The sequence below is a fragment of the Myodes glareolus genome, chromosome 8 (assembly GCF_982192425.1).
Source record: "Myodes glareolus chromosome 8, mMyoGla1.1, whole genome shotgun sequence".
In the NCBI taxonomy this organism is placed as follows: domain Eukaryota; kingdom Metazoa; phylum Chordata; class Mammalia; order Rodentia; family Cricetidae; genus Myodes; species Myodes glareolus.
Genome location: NC_142033.1, coordinates 74,053,369 through 74,069,678, shown reverse-complemented (window position 1 = coordinate 74,069,678; position 16,310 = coordinate 74,053,369). Strand labels below are relative to the sequence as shown.

At 49.4% G+C, this 16,310-nt stretch overlaps 1 protein-coding gene across 7 annotated transcripts in view; it reads right to left on the bottom strand.

Moving 5' to 3' along the window:
- Positions 1-5,658: 5,658 nt before the first annotated feature.
- Nf2 (NF2, moesin-ezrin-radixin like (MERLIN) tumor suppressor) overlaps positions 5,659-16,310 on the bottom strand; it is a 95,990-nt gene continuing 85,338 nt past the window's right edge. For all 7 annotated transcript variants that reach the window (XM_048449908.3, XM_048449912.3, XM_048449911.3 and 4 more), the window contains one exon: positions 5,659-7,918. In XM_048449908.3, coding sequence (XP_048305865.1) covers positions 7,868-7,918 — 51 coding nt within the window. In that variant the 3' untranslated portion in view covers positions 5,659-7,867. The remainder of the gene's footprint in view (positions 7,919-16,310) is intronic.

The window sequence follows — 16,310 nt, the reverse complement described above, 5'->3', positions numbered from 1 at the left end:
TGCCTTGAGCTATTGCCTTCAATAACTGATTCAGGACAAGCAAATAGTACACAGTTATAACCACCCAGCAGCTGGCCTCGCTTAATACACTCTCACTGCAGCAGGAGTTGGCTCAGAACCAAGGCTCCCTCATCTAATGTGACCCAGGAAGACCCTGTAGTGGGCTCAGAAGCGACTCTTGTTAGAAGGGATGTGAAGCTGAGAGGCCAAGCAGCAATATGGGCCAGAGCATCCTTATATGGTCCTTGTGGACCCTGACCTTCCTCCCATCCCTGTTCCAGAATGTCTCAAATCAGCCTCCTGAGGTGGGAGTTCGCTCTGGAAGTCAGGTTGTTGCTTTTTCATGGCTCATTGGCCTATCCAGGATGGGGAAGCTGCAGGGGTAAATGGGGTTCCCTGAAGATTTGGAGGCACAAGACAGCCCAGCTCAGATAACAGCAGAGGGAAGGCATTCACTTCCCACCGCACCCCCTTTTCTCTTCTTTCTGAAACCCAGTCTCCAGGTCTAAAACTTGCAAAGTTCAGCCCAACTCATACCTTTCCCAGACCCCAACATTTCCTATGCACACTCCTGGGTTCCTCCCAGAGGAGTCAACCAGGTTCCCCAAGAAAGCTGTTCACAGGGGGGTTCAGCCAGTGAGCACCTTCTCTGAGTTAATGGTAGGCAGTTCCTAACTCCTGGCACCCTCACCCCAACTCCCTTCCTTTCCCTTCTCAATTTGCTCCGTGAGATGCTGGGCCCCTAACTCCGTGTGAACTGGCCACAGCAGGGCTGAGGAATACAGCTGGTAAAGCCACACCAGGATCTCTGAGAGAGGGCAGTGTGTGGCTGTCTTCCCCAGGAAAACAGTTTCACTGGGAGCTGCTCCCTGCCCCTCGTTCTTGGCATCCCCACGCGGAGAGGGAGCCCTGGAATCCCCTGCCACTCTTGCCCTTCCTTGGGAAGAGAAGAGGGAGGAGAGAAAAGCCGTATTAATAAAAGAATAGGATGCTGCAACCAACTCGGCGCTGGTGTGTGCAGCCCAGAATAGCAATGGGCTTTCTCAAGGCAAACAGAACTCCCCAGGTGTTAATGCAAATTCACTCGCTTAAGATGAAAGAGGGTTGTTTCCCCCGTCGCTGGTTAATATGAAGGACTTAATAGATTCAGCCTAGGGAACTGGGGATCTCAGCCTGGGAGCTGAAGGCTGGGAGGAGGGAGGAAGGGACGGATCGGGCGTGGTCCCCCGTGGATTTCAAAGCAGAACAACTGTCACAGCAGGCCAGGCTGAGGACTCAGCTCCTGCTACCCCAGCCTCCATCCTAACGGACAGGACCTGGGACTCAAGAGGCAGAGCACTGGGAAAGTCTGGCGTGGCCTTGCCAATCTTCTGTCTAGGGGTCTTCATTAATCCGGGCACCTCTAAGGCTCCTTCCCAAGTTGTGCCAAGAGGAGTGTAGGGTTAGAAGAGAAAACGGGGTGAGGTGGGCATTTGTAACACAGGCCAGGCTGGCTGGGCCTTGTCCATGTCCATCCTTTTATTTCCCCAAACGCTCTTTGGACAGAGCCCAGGAAAACCAGGCTGTGAAACTGAACCTTGGGGCGGGGGTCCCTGAGTTCTTGTGTAAACGTGACCTTGTACAGCCCAGAGAGAAGTCAAGGCGTCTTGGAGGTTATACAACTAAAGCGGTACACTGCAGGGATGTGCACCCTGCCTGCAGCAGCTCCCTGGGGCTTTCTCTACCGTCTCTCCTCCCAGGCTGCAGACCCTCAGGCCTGGCCTAAGCCACACAGCTTCCCGGCTACCATTTTCCACAAAAGCACTCAGGACCTCCAGGGAGGGAAGGGTAGGGCGGCACCACGGGGGAGTGTCAGGAACTCTAGAGGGGTGTCCCTTGGACTCAGCTGGGGACAAAGAGAAACTTGAGAGAGCCAAGCTCGACTGACTCAGTGCTGGTTAGAATTTAACGCTAGTCTCTCGGGTAAACGATGGCCCAGCAGGTACCTGTCAGGATACACCTTCACAGTCGCTCTTGCTTTTGTTTACTGACTCAATTCCTTTAGATCAAAGGCCGCCCCTTCCTCCCCAATGGGGGTGGGGCGGGGCGGCAAATTACATTATTTATATTGGAAATGGGCAAAGCTCTGTAGGGACTCCCTCATGCCTGATAAGAGAAAATGAGGTCACTGGCACCTCTCTTTAGTGTCTGTTGCGTGATTCTCTCAGCCCAGATGCCTTGGAGAGGGGCAAGAGCTCCATATGCGGAGCTGACTGTGGTCCTTCTTGAGCCTCCTGTCCTGAGCCTCCAGTAAATTATTGACCCAAGTGGAGAGTATTAACGTAGCACAATATCCTTCCCGGGCAGCCCCAGGCCGGGTTATCTATCATCTTATGGGCTTTGCAGCTGGCACTGGGCAAACACTGAGGACAAATAGGCCAGATGCAAGGTCATTAAGCTCCAGGTGCAGGGGGTGGGATGGGGCCCACTTGGGGCAGTGGGTAGGTCTGGTGCCTCTGGGCTGTGACTTGGTCTGGGTCACCCTGGTTCTCTTCTCTGCTTCCTCCTGCCTCGGCCCTCCAGAAAGCACTATTCAGAGGAAGCCAGCACCCTGGAGTGACCACATGTCTAGGTCCTATGCTTAGGGCCTTCTAGGCATGATTAATCCCTATAAAAGTGCCACTGACAGCACCCAGCAGAGAGATCACTTGCCTGGGTTGGAATGGCTAGTAAGGGGCCATGTGGGATCCCAGGCTGACTGGGTCAGGTCAAAAAGGGTCTGAGTCCTCTGCTAGGACAAGACTTCAAGACTTCTCCCCAGAGCCCTGGAGACCACCCGCTGCTGAGGACACACACCTGCTATCTTAGCACTTGGGGGGTGAGGTGGTAGGGTGTTCTTGAGTTCAAGGCCACCCTGGGATAGAGGAAGAGCCTGTCTAAAAACAAAAGCATTCTGTTTCTTCCTGCTGTTCCATGCTCATACCATACTTTTCTCAGAAATTGGAATACTTTTTTGGTTTTGTTTTTGTTTTTTGGACACTCTGTAGACCAGGCTGGCCTCAAATTCACATAGATCTGCCTGCCTGAGTGCTGGGATTAAAGGCATGCGCCACCACTGCCTGGCATTTAATTTTTTTATTATTGTCTTGAAATATTTATTTTTTATTACGCGTATTTATTGGGGGATGGCATGCATGTGCTCAGTTAGAGATCAGAAAACAACTTGTTGGAGTCGGCTCTCTCCCTTCCAATACCTCGTGGGTCCTGGGATTGAATTTAACAGCAACCGTCTTTACCCACAAGAGTCCTCTTGTGACTGTGGAGTGTGTTTTGTTTCCACCCTTCATCTGCGGGAGGCCCCTAGAGGTATCACTGTCAATCACTTTTACAGAAGCGACAGAGGACCCTGCCCTGGGGGTGAGGGCTGTGCCCCGCTAGGCAGTGCTGATAACTGAAGGCCGAAGCTTCTGTGGCTCCACCTCAGGGTTCTCAGGTGGCCCTGACGTCTACCTAGCAGCAGCAGGCGAGGTGCTATTCTGGGGTGACCACTCCAGTGAGAAATGGGCATCCAGTGGAAACAGAAGAGGAACCAGCGGGGGTCCCCTCTGAGCCAGATAGAGACCTTGCTGTGCTGATAAACGGTCCCATAATTTGCTAGCGCTGCCCTGCCACCACGCTGATGGCTAAAGGAGCTTTCTCCCTACAGGGCTGGAACTGCAGCCTCGGGATCCTGCCATAATGCAGTAATGACAGGCTGCCAGGGAGCCCCGCACGGCAGGCAGTGTGGGGGGGGGAGCGGGGGAGAGCCCTCTTGCTGGAGAGGATGTCTAGGCTGTCTGCAGGGAGACAGAGAGGTGAAGACAGTGACTTTCTCTTCTCCAGACTGCAAGGTATTGAACCAGACAAGGTTGCAGCAATTTACTGCCTTCAGAGTCCTTCTAGACTTGGGTTCCCAGCTCTTCACTACAGGCATGACTCCTAATCTGATCTTCCCCAGGAAGGCTTCTGGGACACTCAGCCCTGAAGGGCAGCTGCCAGGTACTCCCCACTCAAGAAGCACAGGCAGAGGAGGAAGTGCTGGCAGGGAGACCACAATGACAGTAGGGGATAGCATGGCACTGGGCTGTGAACACCACAATGAAGGACCAAGGTCCAAGCTACCTGGAGTTACCATCATCATCAGGACAACTGAAAACACTAGAACTTGGGCAATCTGTTCCACACCACGATGCCAGGCAGAGCCTGTCACTCCATACCAGATGAACACCTGTCATTTCAGCACTAGAGCGAGCAAGGCAGGACTGCGAGATGGGGATAGTCTGGACTACATAATGTTTCAAAATAATGGAACTATCAGCCAATACTGTCAGTTCCAGCTCTGCCTGATGGAGATGCTAGGCTGACAGTGTGAGCACTTTGGGCCACTGGGGTCTTTAAAAAGTCAGGTAAAAATACTGCTTAACATGACCAGTCTATAGAGAGCAATTTCTCTGCTTTGACTGTCGAGGAATTCAGGCCCCTCCTAATAAGGACTAACAATTTATACATAGAAAACTTGTATTTAAATTGATCCAATACAAAATAGCATGCCTGAAGCCCCGAGTAGGACCCCCAGCACCACATAAATTAAGAGTGGTGTCCTGTGACTGTAGTCTCAGTACTGGGGGTGGGGGTGGGGGTGGGGAGACAAGAGGAACAGGAGGGCAAGGTCATCTTCAGCTGTGTAGTGAGACTAAGGGTAGCTTGGGATACATGAGACATTATCTCAAAAAAATTGTTTTGCCAGGTGTAGTGGCATATGCCTTTAATCTCAGCATTCAGGAAGCAGAGGCAGGTGAATCTCTGTGAGTTTGAGGACAGTCAGGGTTACATAGTGAGATCCTGCCTCAAAAACAGTGTGGCCTAAACTGGGCATAGTGGTGCACACCTTTAATCCCTGCACTCAGGAGGCAGAGGCAGGCTGATCTCTTGAGTTCAAGGTCAGCCTGGTCTACAGATTGAGTTCTTGGATAGTCAGGCCATAAACTCTGTCTTGAAAAGCCAAACAAACAAAACAAAACCCACACCACCACAAAATACCCCCTTAAAAAAGTGTGGTTTAATCAGTTATGCTAACATTGCCAAAACTTTTATAATTCTGTTATAACTTCATTCCAAAACAGTATTTAACTCAGACCCTGGGAAATACGCATCCAAGCACGCATCACTCAGTGATTTCTGAAATGCAGTGTTAGGGGATCTCATTGTCTCATGATGGCACAGCACACTCACACAGATCGCCAGTCATTAGGTTACACAGCTTACAGAACTGCTACGTGGAATGATAGCATAGTGACTTAGTTTATTTTGGGGACAGGATAGCCTCAAACTTGTAATCCTCCTGCCTCAGCCTCCTGAGAACTATACAGGTGTATGCCATAGAATATTTGTGTATGAGTGTCCTGCCTGCAAGCATGTGGATCAGCAATTAAGAGCACTTGCTGCTCCAAGGCACCCAGGTTCAGTTTCCAGCAACCACATGGTAACATACAACCAACCATCCGCAATTTCAGTGCTGAGGGTCCGATGTCTTCTGACCTCTGTGGGCAACAGACATACATGTGGTGCACATATATACATTCAGATACAATATACAGAAAACAAAAAGCTAAAAAAAGTTAAGACACTAATGACAGACTCTAGCAGCTTAGAATTTTTATTAAAACAATCACTTAAATTACAATCACCCCCACCCCAAATAGAAAACAGCTTCATGTTCTGGGCCCACAGGAGTGCTATGGGCCTCACAGGAAGAGCTGTTTAATAAGAGAACAGAGGAATGGAAGCCTGTGGGCGCTGGCTTGGCCTCAAGGCACCTGGGAGAGGCTGCACACCCCAGCCCCACATCATGAAGGGGCTTGCCCCAGGGGCTTTGAGTCTCTGGCCCTGCTGGCAAGGACAGTTAGTCACTGCTGTTGGCTGGCAGCCTCTGAACTTTTTTGAAAGTGAGGGAGCAAGAGAAATCTGTCTACAAGATGATAAAAGAGTAAATCAAGTAGTGCTATGTACATCCACGGGTGCTGTTTAGCAAGGCCTGGCAAGTACACAAGAACTCAGCAGTGACCTCGGGTCAGAGTGCTGCTGTGGCTGAGGTATGGCCTCAGTGTCCTGCACTGAACAGTGACTGTTTCGGCATCACGGTACCTCTGCACGAGCTAGAAATCTAACAGCCAGGGCTGGCCATGTCCCTTGGACTTCAGAGATGTCCTTCCTTGACTGTAAAACTGCCTACCACAAAAAACTCAGCCACAGGCTCAAAATGGGTACTGTTTTCAGTCCTCCTCTACCGGGGCTGGCGATGCTCTGGGGACCCTAGCATCTCTCTCCAGGGAAGCTCAGGTACTCATGAGTGAGTGGATTTCGGGCCCCATCCACCAGGCAATGGTTACACCTGCCACTGCTCAAATATCAGGGCTCCCACGTGGTTATGTAGCTTTGCATTCCCCAAATTTGAGATACAAACAGTAAATTAAAAAACAAGGCCTGACATAATTTTTATAAACAAGCATCATGGTCCTGTGGCCCACAGTCATTGTCAAAGATTAAATTCACAGAGAGGAAGAAAGTCAATCCTGGAGGAAATTCAGGGATGGGCTTCAGGTCCAAAAGACAGCTCAACATTAGAGCCATGGCAAACTTGACAAATGCCAGCATGTCAAGTCCGGAGGACTTTCCCTCAGCCTTAGGTTCCAGACTAGAGTCCTTGTACCAAGGAGGCTAGGGTGACACTCAGGGGTGCCTAACTATGGCAAAGTGGCCAGATGGGTGGCTAGCCAGTGGGAACAGAGTAGAGTGCCTCAGTTTCTCAAAACCAAATTGTATTGTGGAGCATACTTTTGCTCCTAGTCCCTCAACTCAGCTGCCTTCAGTTAATAGACATCTTTTCATGGACTGAGGCATATCATCTGCTTTGTGAGGACCTAAGGGTCCTGACTGGCCACAGGAGTGACACCCATTACAAGAAGGCAGCCCTAACCATGGAGTGTATGAGCCACATGGTGTGCACCTGCTGCCCAGCATGGAGCAACCCATAGGGTTAACATGTGAGACCGCTGACTGTGAGTGGACACCTCTGTCAGAAGAGAAGGGCGATGGGGCCTAGGTATCAGAGAGAGCTGGGCAGAGTATGATGGAGGTTCACGTACTGAATGGGGTAATGGAGGCCGTGGTCACTGATGGGCAAGTGACCAAGCCTGAAGGGAGTCATGATCCCCACAGGGGCTCCACTTGCCTCCCAGTCCTTCAGCTAGCCAGCAGCCTTTCATCACAGCTTCTATCGTAAGCCTGCTTCCTGCCATCAGACAGCTACAACACGGTCTCAGGGGAGCCTGGCTAACAAACCATCTTTGCTGGCTCTAAGCTCAGTCTGTCCATGCTTCTGCACTGTGTCAGGTCCTCACTGTGGAGGGAGGCACATCTTGGAACCAGTGGGGCAGTGGGTAGCACCAGTATGGTAGATTTTAGGCAGCCTCCACACTGGAATCCTAAAGCCACTTCCCAAACCAGGTTCTGGAGTCAGCAGCAGGCACTGGGACACTCACACCACAGTGCCTAGAATGTAGGAAGGATGGCATCCATGTACAGCAACAATTACTTCTAAAAAAAAAAAAAAAGAGAGAGAGAAAAAAAAAAACAAAGAGAAAGATGCAGACCAGGAGAACTAAAACACCTTGAGAGATCTCTAGAGGACCAAAGTTCAAAACCAACTGCACACGAAGAGGACTGAGCCCTCTACTCAGAGAGTTCCCAAACAAGCCAGGCCCCTATTGATGGTTCCCATGGGGTCAGGCCCATCCTGTCGCTGTCAGGAGCAGCAGAAGTGGCAGTTCCTGAGGTGGCCGGGTCACTGCTAAAGTTCTTCAAAGAAGGCCACTCGGGATTTGGCGCTTTGCAGAGTGAGCTGTAAGAAAGAAGAGAGAAGCTGAGAGGGGCTCTGGGATTCACGGCCTAGCCCATCTTCTGCAGGGAATGACCTCAAAGGTATTAGAGCAACAGAGAAGCACGTCCAAATAGATGTTCAAGATACTGGTGGTCAAGCCCGGATAAGGGTCCAGATTTACCCCAGGATTCAAATGTAGAATGGCATGCCAGAAAGGATTGCTGGTAGGCAGAGACACACCGCAGCAGGTACATGTCTATCACACAAACTCTTCCCAGAGGAGGGAGTCTATTTGTGATTCTCGTGTTTCTTCTGGCTCCGAAACACCAACTCTCGCCCTGTGCTATCTGCAGTGCACCAGCTTCTCTGGGCTGAGGCCCAGGCTGGCACTACACAACTTACACCTAGGCAAGGCGCATGGCAAAGAAGGCCTGTGTCAGATGGAGAGTGTTCTTTCTGCTCTACATCAGAGTGACTTCAAAGCAGACCTGCCCATGGCCTGGAAGTCAAGAGGCAACAGATCCTCCTTCTCCACAGGACCGGTTACCCCAATGTCTCCCAGGAGGATATCACCCAAGAAAATGGAGCAGGGGAACAGAGACAGATATACCTCCCTCTCCACAACCTGACTCTGAGGCTGCCTCCCAGCCTCTCCTCTGACAGAAGCATCTGGCATAGGCACCTATTTCAAGCTATTTCTGAAATAGAGCCCTGGGGGCAAGATTAAATGTTCTTGATGCAGCCCAGGACTTCCCAGAAAGGAACGTGTCAGTAACTGTACACTGTCCATCTTCATTCCCCAAAACCTTTACCTTAGAGCTTGGCTCTGGACGGGAGAATAGACTGTTTATTGAGCGGATGGAATGGGATATGGGCCACAATTGTAACTAAATGGGGAGACACGAGGTTGTTTCCATTCCAGCTCACTGTGTGGCCTCAGTAAACATCCTTGACATCTCTGAACCTCACTCCTCTGGAGGTAAGCCACGGGGCAGGCTAGCTGGTCTGGTCCTTCCCTGTGCCTTGGGTAGTCTCTGAGTCTGAAGAATCTGCAGTACTCACCAAAGCTCTCTACAAAGGGCAGGAGAGGGAGACTGTGAACCCACCTCACCATCAAAAGGCAGGCAGCATTAGTGTGCTCAAAATGAGACAGCTTGAGAGCCGACTCTTTAAATCCTGCCAAATCTTTTGGCCTTGAAGTTCCTGACTAACAAGCTGAATGCAAGGAGGCATCTGAGCTGTTTTCTTCAGCGGAAACAATTCCAGAAGCTCTATAGAAGCCCAGTTCTGCCAGGAATGGAGAGGGCTTTTCTTTGCTGAGGCAAAACACCCTCCAGACGGGAACTGCATTTGGCTCGGTTTCTCCCACAATGCCAGAAGAGAGGGGACAGTGGGTGTGTGCCCTGTGATAATGGGGACCAGTAAAGGAGAGGAAGATGCCAGAGATCTAGGACAAAGATCTTCCCTGGGGAGGCCTTAAATTAAAGGTGTCCCCACACTTCTGGGACAACCTCAGGAGGTTTCTTAGGATAAGGAGCCTGCAGGCAGGGACAGGACATACCCACAACCACTTCCAGTGAAATCTAAGTACAGTGAGACTTAAGAATCTGTCTGTGCAGTGACCAGGTCACAAACCTGCTGGCCTAAGTTCCCCGTGGTGACACAGGGCAATGCAGTCCCTTCTCAGGGTGGCAGAGAAAATACCCAGCACTGACCTGGTTCATACTGACAACTCTTAGCTGTCATTTCTAACTGTGCTGTCAAACCCCTTCTAGGGGAAGCAAATCAGAGCAAAACCCTGGTTAGATAAGATGCATTCAGAAGAAGGACCACGAACTAATTGTGCCAGCCTCTGAGCCAGGACAGACATTGCCCTGAGAGGCCTGGCTACTTCCCCAGGCAGGACGCCCAGGCTGTGGGGGCCTCTGAAAGTCTCTTGCCTGTTTCCACAATGTTGGCTCCAAGAATTCCTGGATCCACTATCCAAGCATGTTGGCTGTCCCCTCAAGGTGCTTGGGGAGGGTTTTGGCAGAATCCAATTTCAGGTACTCAAGCATATACTTGTTAGGATGCAAAGCTCTCTTTTTGGGAAGGTGCTTCTACCAGAGCCCTACCAGTGCTGCACTGCAGGGTGAAATGACCTGTTCTGTTACCAGAACTGGTCTGTCCTTAGGACGGAGGAAAGTACAGGCTGAGAGCACAGCCAATACTGCAATAGCATGCAGATGAGTGGCCTTTCAGGAGCCCCAGGGCCGAGACATTCACTGTTCAGGGTAGCTGAGAGCCTCCTGTGGCCATCGCCCATTTCGAAGGGAGACCTGACTGCCATTACCTCACATTCTACCCTTACCATACAGTTCTGGCATTTCTAACTCCATCAGGAAACCCAAAGTCTGACGAATTTATAGCATTTGCTCACTTTCCACTGCGAGAATGCTTCCAGCGGCCACCCCTGACTGCTTGTCCCTCAGCAGTACCCTCTATCTTAGGACATCAAATGCCCTCCTCCCGGATGGATCGGAGGGCAGAGCTCATGAAGGAGGAAGGCAGTGGTTCAAGGGTATTCGGGGAGAAGTCTTGAGCTTCTTTAGTATGTGTTCAAGGAACCCATGAAGGAGGCATTCCAGAGCCCAAAAAACCCTTGTTTTGGGGCACTGCCACCTGTTTCTGTTGACTGTGCTCCTGGTTAGGCACTCTGTGGGCAAGCTACCCCATCGGATCTATTGTTACCTGCTCTCTCTGACATAGGCAGGGCTCATCCTAGAAAGTTGGTTACTACACTACAAGTAGGAGATGCTCATGAAAGAAAAAATTCAGGTTCAGAGGAAGTGGAACATTGCTTTAAGTCCTCCTTCATAATACCAGTAAAAAAAAATTCCTGGGTATTTTGTGAAACTCTCATATCCAAAAGTCCATGAGCCCACAGCAACACTTGGACTGTCCTGTTGATCAGTGATAGGACTGGATCTCTATGCACAGCAGAGCAACATCTCTGCTTATAAGATCCAAAGAGTGCCATGGAGACAACTCCACTAAGATTCCAGCCTCAGCGGGGCATGGTGGATCTCTGAGTTCAGGACCAGCCTGGTTCACAGAGAGAGAGACAGCCAGGGCTACACAGAGAAACCCTAACTTGAAACAAAACAAAACAAACAAAAAATCAAAACAAAGATTCCAGCCTCATTTCCTTTCACAGGAGCCTTATATCAAGTCACACCAAGTTGAAATTTGAACCCACCCAAGTCCCAGCCACCAGCAAAATCCCAGCCATAGTGTTCACATATGCTTTTGGCTGTGGAGGTGCATCCCTTCAATGTAGGGGTGCAGAATCCCAGCTCCAGAGTTCAATACATACCCTTTGGCTGTGGAGACAGACATCTTGAATGTGGGGTACAGGTTCTGCCCATTCCACTAAGGTACCTGGGAGACTGTCTGGGCAAGGAGAGCTCTCTATTTTATCAGGTAGTAAAGCCGAGATGCTCAGGACATGGATATGCCCAGGTCTAGTACTCCATGCTGGGACCTGCCTTCTGTGAACAAGCTAGCTGAGCATGTGCTGACCAGTGACCATTCTGCTATGCAAAGTCCTTCAAAACTCACAGCAGATCCAGACAAGGTCAACCACAGGTCTGGACAATCAGACCTGGCTCATCTGGGAGGGCTGGAGACCATGAGGAACCAGCTCCCTGAAGATGACCAAAGAACACACAGTCTCCTCACCAGGCCCTAGGCTGACTGCTGCTCTCTAGCTGTCTTCACATCTGATTGGCATCAGCCCTGTGCATAACACAGGAGGAATTAAGTTCTCTCCTGATGGAACCGGCCGTTAGTCTGTCACTAATCCAATTCCAATCTGAAGAGACCAGTGTCCTTTTCTTTCTCTGCAGCAGGTCTACGTGGCTTTGTTTTTATCCTATGGGTCCCTGGTCTTCCTTCCCACCTCGACACACACAGACAGGCCCTAGAAGAAGCACCTACCCACCAAATGACCAGGCTGTGGAAGGCCCCTTTGCGTTACGTGACAAAAATGGACACATCATCAACTTTAAACAATCTGGATTTGTTGTTTAAAGTGGCAGGAAGAACACTGTGTACACACTAAATAAATTAAATCTTAAAAAAAAAAAAAGACAGCAAGCAATGGTGGCTCATGCCTTTAATCCCAGCACTTGGGAGGCAGAGGCAGGCAGATCTCTGTGAGTTCAAGGCCAGCCTGATCTACAAAGTGAGTTCTGGAACAGCCAGGACTGTTACACAGAGAAACCTTATCTCAGGGGGAAAAAACAAACAAACAAACAAACAAAAAAAACCACCAGCCGAGCATGGTGGACACATCTGTGATCCCAGCACTTGTGAGGTAGAGGCAGGAGTTTATTACCGCAGGTTTGAAGCCAGGCCAGCTAGAACTACACAGCAAGACCCTATTTCAATCACCAAACCAAACCCAAACAAATAAACAAAAGACAAGAGGCACAATGGCACATTTCTGTACTCCCAGGATTCAGGAGGCTAAGACAAGAACATCCTAAATAGGAAGGTCAAGGCTAGCCTGGACAACATAGACCCTGTCCTAGAAGAAAAAAGAAAAAAAAAACTGGCTGGACATGCTGGTGTTAACCTTTAAATATCAGCACTAGAGAGGCAGCAGGAGAAGAACCCTCTGAGTTTGAAGCCACCCTGGATTACATAGTGAGTTCCAGACCAGCTAAGGCTACATAGAGAGACCCTGTCTCAAAAAAAAAAAAAAAAAAAAAAAAAAAACAAAACAAAAAAAAAACCCAACAACAAAAGCAACAAAAGCCTGGTTTTTCCTACCTTCAAAAAGGACCTGCTACCCAGCTGGTTTCCTCTAACCTATGCATGGATCTGCAGACATAGCTGTCTCCTGCTCACTGTATGATAGGGATTCCATCAAGTCGCTCCTGAGAGGGCTGGAGAGATGGCTCAGAGGTTAAGAGTGCTGACTGCTCTTTCAGAGGTTCTGAGTTCAATTCCCAGCAACCACATGGTGGCTCACCGCTCATCTATAATGAACTCTGGTGCCCTCTTCTGGCCTGCAGACATATATAGGGGCAGAATGTTGTATACATAATAAATAAATCTTAAAAAAAAAAAAGAAGCTCCTGAGAAACAACTGTTGATGGCCTAGGAGGGAAGAGTCTAACTACAAGGTTCTAACACTGACCCCCAAGAATGCCCCCTGCTGGAAACCCCCCGTGAGAAGGCAAACTGCCAACTCTACTCTGCCCATCTCTCCTCTAAAAGTCCCTTTGGGGGGACCATTTCCCAGAGTGACAGGAGGGTAACTAAATGTATTCCAGCATAAAGCCCGCAGCAGCAAGGCTGCTTGATTAAGAATGAATTACACTTTCATCAGAACAGAAAGAAAATTGATTCACAAGGCTGCATTGTAACAATCTTGTCCTAATGCTAAAGGGAGTACAGAGGCAGACAGGACAGAGGCACTCTGGTTATCAGTGGGGAGAAAGGAAGCTCTACAATTAAGCGGAAAGAACAAAACTAATCAGGGCACCAGGATTCCTTAAACTAGTCTCTGGGGGCCTCGCCTCAATCCACTTACCCCCAGGGAGAAGAGGAAGATGGGAGGGGGCTGTCTAATTCATTTTAAATAATAAGACCCATAGTGCCAAACCCATTTTAGATACTAACCTAATAACTCCCAGTGCTGACACTCAGCTCGTCCCATAAAAATGCAGCGAAATTGAAATGCAAGCCCTAAAATCATGCTATACTTCCTCTCCGCCACTACATACTGAAAATGAAGGAGCGGGGGAGGGTGGAGAGAGAAAAGGACATGCAGATTCTCTGGCATGAGGATGCACAGGGAACAAGCAGACTCGAGCAGAAAGGTGACAGCCACAGCCAGCATCAGCAGATCCAACATGATCTTCATTTGGGTAAGATAAACATTCCCCTTTCTAAACTGGAGTCAAGATGGGGAGTACTAACACAGTGGGAGGGGCACTGCTATAAGCCAGGTACATTAAACTCTTCTGCACTCTTGCTTGTGACAGCTTGCACACAAATGCCTTCTTCAAGATGTGTGCATGGAGAGAGCTGTCCACATGCTCATCCCTAAACAGAGGTGAAATGAGAGGCCACATCCATCCCAACAAACAAATCCAATTCCTTTACAGAGAAATCTGCCCAGGAAATTCCTGGGGTATCCGCTCCATACTAATCCCTAGGGACATAAAGCAGCAGCAACGTGTCTGGAAATGTCTGCCTGTGTCTCTTCTGCCCTGTGATGCTAGAAGGGCCTCTTGCTACTCTGTTCTTCCACCTAACAAATGAACTCATTGGCCCGATTCACTTCACTGGGCAGGTGGAGGCTCAATGCACTCTACCAAGCACTCTGGGCAAAAGCCTTAGGAAAGAGGTCCAGATATACTGATATCACTTTTAAATTGCCAATCTCCAAAGAGAAATCATGGCAAAGCTCATAAGAACAGAACCCTGAGCCTGCAGAATGAGTTTGCATCCCAGCTTTTCCCTCCCACTGTTGCAGCAACAAATCAGGTGCCCTGGGAGCGCTGTGCTGAAAGGAAACCTATCTTCAGAGCCAAGGGGCCAAATGGAATGTTTTACTGCATCAAATAAGGCCCACTAATGGTCACAGGCATTTTCAAATAGTCATAAAACATTCTAGGCCACAAGGCAGGGTTTGTAGGCTCAACACTTCCCAAAGCAAACTCCTTTACAGGGTAAAGCTTCCCAATTAAAACCAGGATCAGGCTGTAGCCTCAGACAGAGGCTGACAGACTCTTTTATCTGGACCTACCAGAAGCAAGCAAGAAACCAACACCCCTCAGCAGCCACAGGACTCTCAGAAACTGTGTGTTAGAAATGTCTTTCAGGAGTGAGCCCACAGGGTGACAACCAAGGAGAGCACTCTTTTAAAATCTTATTTTATGAGTGTTTAGTCTGTATGTATGCCTGTGTCTGGTACCCAAGGGGGTTAGAAGAGTATGTCAGATCCTCAAGCTGGAGCTACAGATGGTTGTGAACCTGAGGTGCTGGGAACCAAACCTGGGTCCTCTGTAACAGCAGTTAAGAGCTCTTAAATGCTGAGCCATCACTCCAGCCCCAAGAAGAGATCTTTGGAAACTAGCTCTCAAGCCGGGATTGGTGGCGCACACCTTTAATCCCAGCATTCAGGAGGTAGAGGCAGGCAGATCTCTTTGAGTTTGAAGCCAGCCTGGTCTAAATAGTGAGTTCCAGGACAGCCAGGTTATGTAAAGAGATTCTGTCTCAAAAAATAAAAACAAAAACAGAACAACAAGACTAGCTCTTAAGGTCTTCTGTATGCTTCCACAGAGCCTGGTCGCTGAGGAAGGATCCCGGGGCGACGCAGCTTCTTCTGCGTCTCCTGTGCTCATATCTAGCCTCACTGCTGCCGCCACCCCACTTCTCTCTCCGTTCTTCCCTGAATGTAAAATAAAGGGAAGATTCTGGAGCCTGAGAATGCTGGTTTTTGTCAGGACTGAGGATGTTCTACCAGACAATCCCCATTTCTGAAGCCATCAGGGTCACTCAGTCCACAGGCTTACAGTGAAGGCTAGACGTATGAACTGTGCATTAAACATCTTAGCAGCAATCTGTGAGGCTATCCATGTATACTAGAGGGAACCAGAGAGGCCCTGGTTGCTTGTTTTAATTGTGGGAGATGCCTTTCACGCATATTCAATTTCTCCCTGTGATTTATCACTTCTCCAGGTGCCTGAAGTGTTCTACTTCATTTCGCAAGCCCTGCATCTCCAAGGAGACTCTGCAGAGATTGAAGATGACATTGGACTTTTCTGTCTTCCAGATCCAGGAGAGGCAGCTGGGTTTCCGATAGACGTCAAAGCTCTGCTTTTCCTGCTCCTCCACAGTGGGAAATGTGGTTCGACACTGACAATCTAAACCATCTACAAATGAAGTAAGCTTTTTCAGCTCCACAACCCCCATAATTCCTCATCTGTCAACTTCCTTTGAAACCCTCTGCTCTGCTGGGGGCTATGGGCATGACGATTTGTTTGCTGGCTCTTAGACCAATTTCAGATCAGAAGACTGACGTAGGAATCTTGAGAGAATGATGGGATGGCCTGGAAGGATACCTGTCCAAGATGTTTTCACCTCCAGAGGGCGGTGGCTAAGTAACCCATACCTGCTTACCACTGTTATCAGCACTGTGGCTCTAAAGCCCAAACAGGTCAAAGGTGGCCTGTGTGCCCACCCAGCTGGATTGCTGGGTTCCCTCTGTAACTCAGGGCTCAGATGCTAGGAACATGTGTCTCTGTCTCTCTGAGAGTGAAATGAATCCTAGTTCCCCAGGGCAGTTTGCTGACTCAGATGCAAATGCCACACCAGTTGCTCTGATCATCAGTCGGAAAAGGTGGAAGATGTTGGG